This window comes from Harmonia axyridis, chromosome 7, assembly GCF_914767665.1.
Source record: "Harmonia axyridis chromosome 7, icHarAxyr1.1, whole genome shotgun sequence".
Classification (NCBI taxonomy): domain Eukaryota; kingdom Metazoa; phylum Arthropoda; class Insecta; order Coleoptera; family Coccinellidae; genus Harmonia; species Harmonia axyridis.
Window position 1 is genome coordinate 14,519,350 of NC_059507.1, and position 8,596 is coordinate 14,527,945.

General features: G+C 36.1%; 1 protein-coding gene across 1 annotated transcript; it reads right to left on the reverse strand.

Annotated features, from left to right (window-relative positions):
• Window positions 1-3,853: 3,853 nt before the first annotated feature.
• On the reverse strand, window positions 3,854-5,520 carry LOC123684225. Its single transcript, XM_045623401.1, has 5 exons — window positions 5,380-5,520; window positions 5,161-5,325; window positions 4,827-5,073; window positions 4,220-4,398; window positions 3,854-4,155 (listed from the first exon to the last, which is right to left on the reverse strand). Exons 1-5 carry the CDS (start codon window positions 5,442-5,444, stop codon window positions 3,918-3,920), a joined length of 894 nt encoding a protein of 297 aa, XP_045479357.1. The 5' UTR covers window positions 5,445-5,520; the 3' UTR covers window positions 3,854-3,917.
• Window positions 5,521-8,596: the final 3,076 nt, after the last annotated feature.

Sequence of the window (8,596 nt, forward strand, 5' to 3'; positions counted from 1 at the left end):
CTGTTTGGTGCGCTTTATGGGCTGGTGGAATCATTGGTCCGTACTTCTTCGAAAACGATGATGGCCAGAACGTTACAGTCAACGGTGATCGGTATAGAGGCATGATTACTAACTTTTTCATTCCTGAATTGAACAACCATGATATCCAGGAGCTGTGGTTCCAACAAGACGGCGCAACATGTCACACAGCTCGTGCCACAATCGATTTATTGAAAGACACCTTTGGTGACCGCCTAATTTTACGTTTTGAACCTGTGAATTCGCCTCCAAGATCTTGTGATTTAACACCGCTAGACTACTTTCTGTGGGGCTATGTAAAGTCATTGGTCTATGCGGATAAGTCACAAACCCTTGACCATTTGGAAGACAACATTCGCCGTGTTATTGCCGATATAGGGCCATAAATGTTGGAAAAAGTCATCGAAAATTGGACGTCCAGATTGGACTACATCCGAGCCAGCCATGGAGGTCATATGCCAGAAATCATATTTAATATGTAATGCCACAAGATTATCTTGCGGATAAATAAAATTCATGTCAATCGAATAATCCATCGTTGTTTTATTGCAATTTAAAGTTCTATAGCTCTAAAAAAACACCCTTTACATCTGAAGGTTAAACTGGCGCTTGAATGAATAGCTATCTTGATTCGTTATCGAGTTACGGAGTTTTTCTGAATTGTTATTTTAGTTATACAAAATACTATATTATGTCGTACTTACAAACAAACAAAACATTGAAGAAATCAAATGGTCACTCAACACTTCGAAAGCTTTTTTTCCACGACATTCTTGAATGTTTTTTTAAACAGTCCCCTTTTAAACTTCAGCAGTAATCTGCCATCATGTGCATGTCCCATCTTCCTTGGTAGCGGTCCTCCAAAACTTTAATATCTTGGTGAAATCTTTCACCTTGTTCCTCACTCATGTCTCCTAAATTTTCTGGTAAACGGTCTAAGAGGCTGTGTAAATAGTGTATTTCAATCCTCATTTTGCATCCTAAGGATTTGAAACTATCAAGATTCTTGTTAACCATTTCAACATAGTTTTGAGCTTCATGTTTGCCTAGAAAAATTTCAGCAACAGCAACGATGTCCAAGCTTCTCGTTCAACTTGATTCATTGAATTTATGAAGGCAGGATCCTTATTTAATTATCTTATTTGTGGGCCATCAAATATTCCTGCTTTGAGTTTTTCTGTGCTCAACTGAAGCATTTTTACCCCTATATATGCAAAACATGACCAATTCTTATCAAAAGCCTTTAAAAATTGCTTCATTATGCCTAACTTTATATGTTACGGAGAAAGTATGATTTTTTCCCTTACTTAGGTACTCGAGTTAGGGTATTAAAAGGGTCAGTTGATGGTACCTAATAGAAATGGTTCCATTTTTAAAAGATTTAATCAATTACAGACTGATAATAAATCTATTGCACCTACAGTAATAATAATACTTTCAGAACTCTCATAATATAAAATATACTGAATGGAACCTACATTGGTTGATAAGTTGATGTATCTAAAAAGGTAGAGCTGATAGAGAAAAACGGACTGCATGTTCAGATTGACAGTCCCAAGTATAGTTGAAATTAGCTCTAAAATCCCAGAAAAAATCAGAAAAAAAAATTTTGCCTGTGATTTAATTTCAAAATAAATGAGACTTCCTATATGTAAATGACTTGATTGCAAATATGCTATGTTCACAAAATGAATTAAATCTCGAAATGAATGAAAAATATAAGATGTCCATTAAAAATGAATTCGAAAAACTCAATATCTTTGAGTTGATGACAATTTTGAAAAACCGATAACGGTTCACTTTTGGACAAGTCTGCGGCTGAAAAACTGCGTTGAAAAATATAGGGTGAAAAAGAAAAGACGAATCTTTCTCTCTTTTGAATCTGTTATGTTATGTTGACGAATAGTCAATTTTCAAGATAAAATGTATTTTACTGGTTCAGCCCGGGCTCATTTGAAGGTTTCAGTTCCACACAAAAATGTTGAAGTACATAACCCAGCATCAGTGCTTTCCTAGAATTTTATTTTTTTCATCCTGAAATTCCACAACCAATTGTTCGTAAATTGTGAAAAAAAATGAATATTCAATGAGGAATCTGAAAAAATTTTCCTGAAGGAAAAATATTATTATTTATTGTATTTCTTAGTAATTCGACATAATAGTTTGACAACGAGATGGACGGAACTACTAAATATCAGTTTAAATTTGCATAGCAGCGACATATCGAAATTTCGAATTTTTCACGAATTCCAAACGGTGGGGCGGACCTAGAATAGGGGTTGAAACTACCTTTCCAGCTTATGTAAATTCCATAAACCACCATCTGCACCGTAATCCTTCTTCCTAACTTCACACCACCGTTGAAATTCTTGCACGAATAAATTAGTGAAGATCATAACTAAATTCACCAATTCAGTTTTACAACTGTATATAAATTAGTTGTTCAGCCTCCTTCAAAAAGTTATAGTGATAGTTCGGAAATAGGGATCCTCGAGCGTGTCGAGGTATAAACACAGGGGAGTTCCTAAGTAATTAGCATACTCAGATCCTAAATAATGGCCTGTATTAAGAAACGTTTAAATAATCTGGGAACAACCAGGTGGGATCTAACTTTATTCGTTAAATGCTTCTGTTCTTCATCGTAAACTTTCTTGAGTTTTCGCAGCCCTTTCACCCAGAGCCGGATTTAAGAACTTTACTGTTCGATTGATGAAATTTTATTATACTATCTGACAAAGAAACACACAGAAGGAGCTGTAAAATTTTTTTTTACTAAAACATACATAGTATAGCAAGGAGTAAATGCTTGGAATTTGGAAAAAAAAACGAAGGGTTCACAACTTTTAATAAATTTGTTAATAATGTGTTTGTCCACCGCAATTATCTATACACTCCCCAACACGTCTCGGCATTGATGCAATAAGATGGTCTATTTACTCTTGAGGGATACTATCCCAAGCCACCTTTACTTTATGTCTCAGAGCTTCCAAAGTCCGTGGAGGTTGGGGTAAATTTCCAAGCCTTCTACCCAAAATGTCCCAAACATGTTCTATGGGCGAGAGATCGGGGGATCTAGGCGGCCATGGCAAAAGAGTCACATGGGTCGCTTCGATAAAGTTTAAACTAACTATTGCAACATGAGGTCGGGCATTATCTTGCTGAAATATTAGATTCTGGAGCCGGTTAAGGTAAGGGAGAACATATGGCTCCACTTTTTATTGAAGGTGACGCAGCGCTGTCATGTTACCTCGAATAAAGACTGAAGCTGATCTACTTGCATGAGCAATAGCATCCCATACCATAACCCCTAAAAAATAATATTCAAGCCAATTCTGCCAAATTTTTTGGAAAGTGAGGAATTGTACTAATCGAATGGACCATGTAACTCGTAACCGCGGCATACATATGCCAGAAATCATATAGAAAATTTACATGCCATGAAATTATCTACCAGATTTTTATTATAGATTATTATAATATAAAACTCATTCCAACAATATTTTTGCCTCGTTTTATTTTTTAAGTTCTCAACATCCCGAAAAACACCCGTTACTACATTCAAGGAAAGTGAAACAAATCAATCGAAAATGAATCATCAAAATAAACTCTCATAAATGCATCCCCGAGACGGCCCTGTTTCATTCATTGGCTCAGATTTTCTCTTCCTGAATAAGTCTAAGCCTTTCTAGATTTGCATAAGATTAGTTTACGAACTGACAGTCTTAAATTCCAACTTTCCAACAGTTTTAAATCCATTGAAAATGTATATTCTCCGAGAATAACGAAAGTTTAGACTCTACGCATTCACATCAATGAAACCATTTTCTTCCAAATGTACACAATAGAGAAAGGCGTTGTATATATTTGACCATTATGATATACAGTTAATGTGAAGAGAACTATACTCCTGGACCTCCAAAGCTACTTTCAATGAGATCCCCAGTCAGAGCAATGTAACAGAAAGCGCCATCTTCTGGCACAGGTTGATTCTGAAGGAACTCATTTGCCATAGTACTGGTGGGATCGAGAACTGTGCTGTTATCCAAGCATTCCTTAGCCAGTTGCGCTAGAGGTGGAAGGCTTTTCCATGGTGGTTTCTCGATAAAAGGACCAACAGCTCGAAGATCTGATATGTACCTGAAAGTTATTCATTGTAAGTGGAACTAGAAGAGTTATGCATATTTTTCCATGAATATATTACCCTAGCAGAGCCATCATGTAGTCATTCCTAACAGCTTTCATACTGGAGCAGCAATTTCCTTGTATAGTACAGAGGGTTTGAAGCCAGCAAGCAACCTTCGTTCGATCTTCAGCGTTGAGCATCAAAGCTGCATATGGTCTCGCTAAGTACAAGTAAAATTGGAATTCTTGATCCAACACCTAGACGGTTCAAATAAAATATGAAATGATCGTCATACAATGACTATACGATCTAATAAGTTTGGTTTACATTGGTATAATTACTAGCAGAATTAGGTTTCACAGTGCTTATTATTCCCCTAGTAGAATAATGTTAAAGATTGTGCTAGTAACAGTAAAACTCTACAGATGCAGTGCAGGGGAGAGCAAAGTGAAATAGTATACTCGACTCTCCCACCCCCACTTACACAATCCAACTCAACTTTACTCATTTGCCAAATGTAAACAAACACAAGTTTGGTTTCAGCAGCTGATAGTGTCTTTCGAGATGCTTCTGTTATTCAGCCTTCGAACTATCTTTTCAAATTAATAGCAAACATGAATACAGTTACTCTATCAAAATGAGCATAGGAAAATATTTCAGAAAAAAGTATTGTAGTGAACTTTACTCTGTCTAAAGCATGATCTTTTTTGCAGTCATCCTTGTTTGCGTGAACCGAGCATTCCAGGGGTTTGAAATCTTCAGGAAGTGAAACCAGAACATCTCTCCATGTGTCATCTCTTTCCCAAGAAGCAGCCTCCACTCGGTATTCAGGCAAAGAACCCAAATCTCTTAAAGATGCTTCAGGAGGATCAGATTCGAAAACTCCGATCAGTTCATCATTAAACATCGTAAGTGTTAGGTATAAAAGGTACCTGCAAAAATTCAGTAACTCAGTGCAATCCTATTTTCCTTATTGCTGTCTTCAATTCCTTTTATATCGCAAACATAAATAGTCTTACCGATTCCTCTTCTCTCTTAGTGAAGACGAATGATACTCAGGTCTGAACAATTTTCTTATCCAGGGAATGACATGGTCTTGATCTGCATCACTTGTAAGTGTTGGAGCTATAATTTTCAGCACTGAACTGTAGTACAAGAACTCAGAGTTGAGCGCTTGGCTCTTCCTAAAAATGTTGTAGAATGAAATTGCATTACGAGAAAGGTAAGGTTACACTCACTTCTCATCCATTTGCACAGCAGGATCATTGATCTCTTTGTCTGGTTCTGCTGGTTCATCGGCCATTTCAACTGTGGATTTAGAATGATTTCTATCAATAAATTGTGTATGTCATTCAGAGATTTGACACTGAAAGGAGCTGTATCTCTTGATTTTTGTATATGTAAATGAATAAGGATATATTTCTATAGTTCCAATGTTGAATTCTTTGAATTCAAAGGTGGATTCAAAAATTGAATCAACTGAGCACAGTTCCCGCCAGTGTATCATATTGGATAATAGCTTTCAGATATGATGTAGAAAGCACCTCTAATAATTCTTTCGAGATTTTATCATTGTTGGATTTAATGAATTTGTACCGAAAGCAAATGAAAATATTTTGAGCATTTTGTATAAGTTAGATGAGTTACACTCCTCAGATATGAGAAGGTATATCTTCCTGTTCTTGAGAAATCTCACAGTGTTCCAGTAACAACGAATTCATCGAATTTTCACGTCGATCCATTTCATTAAATGTCATCTCAAACATTATGTGGTCTTAGGATATCAAAACCAATAATTTGATCAAAATCCCATTCGAAATTTGATTGACGTTTCTATTCCTGCTGTTCTGGTAAATGCGAGCGCGATTAAGTATTTAAAGTGAGTAAGTGAGGGATCAAGTCGACATCCAAGACTCGGTAGGCTATGTCAATCACAGAAGAGGAACAACGGACCTGTCAGCTAACACGTCATCCCTGAAAGTCTTTGACATACAGTTAATCAATGATTCTTCTTCAGAGGATTCATGAACGGACATAAGTGGGGTTCTAGATATACCTTTCAAAGAAAGGTAAAGTTTCCTTGAGAATGAACTAAGAACACTAGGAATAGAGAATATTACCATTAGATGAATCCTTTTGCTCTATAATTTCGAACTCTTGAGAATGATTGTAGAAAAATTATTTTGAAATTTTTTTCAATGACGACTCTTCAATGTGTAACATATTACTAAATAAGCCCCAGGTTGGTCGCTCAAATGGGTTATGCTGAAGTTCAGCTATGTAACCCTCTGAACCACACAATATTTTTAAGAGGCCTAATTTTATAGAGTGATTGGTTCGAGAAATGAGCGCTTTAAAACAGAATTTGGATCTTTTCATAACCAAATATATAGATATTGAAATTTGTATGACATTGAAGGTATAATATTTAGAGTACTGTATACAGTGCAAACTGATTCCAAAGGCACCCAAAAAGCGCTGTAAGGAGTAAGGATTTTTCACAAAATTTTGCAAAACATGAATTCTCATATCATTTTTGGAAGGCTTATCGTCCATTTCCGAAAGTTTCTCATTTTAAAAATTTCCTAAAACCATTATTCCAGTCATTTGGTCAAAACTACTTTCTTGAAAATATAAAAAGACGTGCCAGAAAGATCACCGATCCTGAAAAGCTGGATTGAAGAGAAGATTAAATGTTCTGGAAATGAGATGAATATTTTCCTCTATTTCAACTGCATTACATACTTGATAGAAAATCTTTGATTGTTACTCTTTGCTCTACACTACAGGATGAGACAAAATAGGAAAAATGAGAAAAAATCCAAATTTATCGATTATTTATTTTTGACTAATTATAGTTATTCCACAACTGAATCCAAATTCAATAGTCCATATTACCACCTCTTCTTTCAATAAACTGCCCAATACGTTTAGGCATACCACGAATCAAGTCATCAAAGACATTTTCAGGCATATCGTTCCATTTTTCCTGGAGGGCTAAACTCAATACCTGCAAAGTTGAAGTTGGCCAGTTCATTCTCCGGATACTGTTTTCTTGAAAAATGATTTGAACCCTTCCTGTGCGGTGTGGTGGAGCGTTATCATCCTGATAAATGAAAGTATCCCCAAATTCCCAATTCCCCAAATACAGAATTCAAAATGGCGGTTACTTGTAGTAAATGCTCTAAAACAATTAGTAGAAATGATGAGTCTATTACTTGCTCTGCTAATAGTTCTCATATATATCATGTTGAATGTGTCAAAGTATCCAAGGAAAGTGTGGTTCAGAGTGAAAAACAAGGCGTTCTGAAAGAATGGAACTGTAACTTCTGTTCCGCTAACATAACCTCACATTCGAATAATTTGGATCCAAACCAATCATTATTTCTATCTTTGATCGGGGAGGAGATGAGGAAGGGAATGGAAACTTTTCTTCATCCGATTCTTGAATCAATGAGGGCTGAAATAAATAATTTGAAGAGGGAGATTTCTGCCCTTACTACTGAAAACAAGGAACTGCATACTTTGCTCCATGGTTATTTGAAGGGTTCACAACAAACACATAAAGTGAAACATGGAACAAAAATTGGTTCAACTCACCCTACTGTAACACATAATAAAGAAAAATCATCTAACAGCGACATGGAGATACAGAACAAGTGTACTGAAGAAAAAAAGGCTAAATCTACTTCAAATCAAAAAAGTGTCTCGAGTGTATTATCCCAACTTATTCCGACTACATCTGCTGACGAAGAATTCAAGTTGGTCGAAAGCAGAAAGTCAACTCGACGCTCAACTAAAAGAATTATTGGAATAGGGAAAGGTGAAAAAATGACAATAAAGAGTGCGCCAAAATATGGTAATCTACATGTATGTAAGTTACATCCAACTTTGAAAACTGAAGATTTGACTACCTATCTGAAAATAAATGGTTTTGAAGATATTAAGTGCGAAAAGCTAGAATCAAATAGACCGGAAGAATATTCGTCGTTCAAGATCTCTGTGCAGGAGGGGACTTTGAAAAAATTAAAAACCCTGAAATTTGGCCAGAAGGTACATGTATAAATAATTTTTTATTTCGACTCGCTCGCCGAAATGTGAAAATTTAAATACTAAAGATTGTATTCTAGTCCATCAAAATGTCCAATCTATAGGTAACTGTCTGAACAGACTTGAAGTGTTTATAAACAATATTCGCGCAGGCTTCGTGGCTGTCACGGAACATTGGAAGAGTGGAGATGAACTACCGGCATATGTCATTGAAGGATGGGAATTGGTGTCTTATTTCTGTCGTCCAAGTGGGTGCCACGGAGGCAGCGCAATTTACTGTAGGTCTAATATTTCTTGTAAACAGCGAACTGATTTAACCTCACTTAGTGTTATTCGATGTTTTGAATGCTCCGCAGTGGAGGTTCAGTTAGGATCGTCAAAGTACGTAATAGTATGTATTTACCA

What these genes read in the sequence shown, in the direction of transcription:
- LOC123684225 (XM_045623401.1), bottom strand. Translation starts at nt 5,444, where the DNA reads ATGGCCGATGAACCAGCAGAACCAGACAAAGAGATCAATGATCCTGCT. An exon ending in CTAAGAGAGAAGAGGAATCG is followed by an intron (nt 5,074 to 5,160) that starts GTAAGACTATTT and finishes GAATTTTTGCAG; the next exon opens with GTACCTTTTATACCTAACAC. An exon ending in AAGATCATGCTTTAGACAGA is followed by an intron (nt 4,399 to 4,826) that starts GTAAAGTTCACT and finishes TGAACCGTCTAG; the next exon opens with GTGTTGGATCAAGAATTCCA.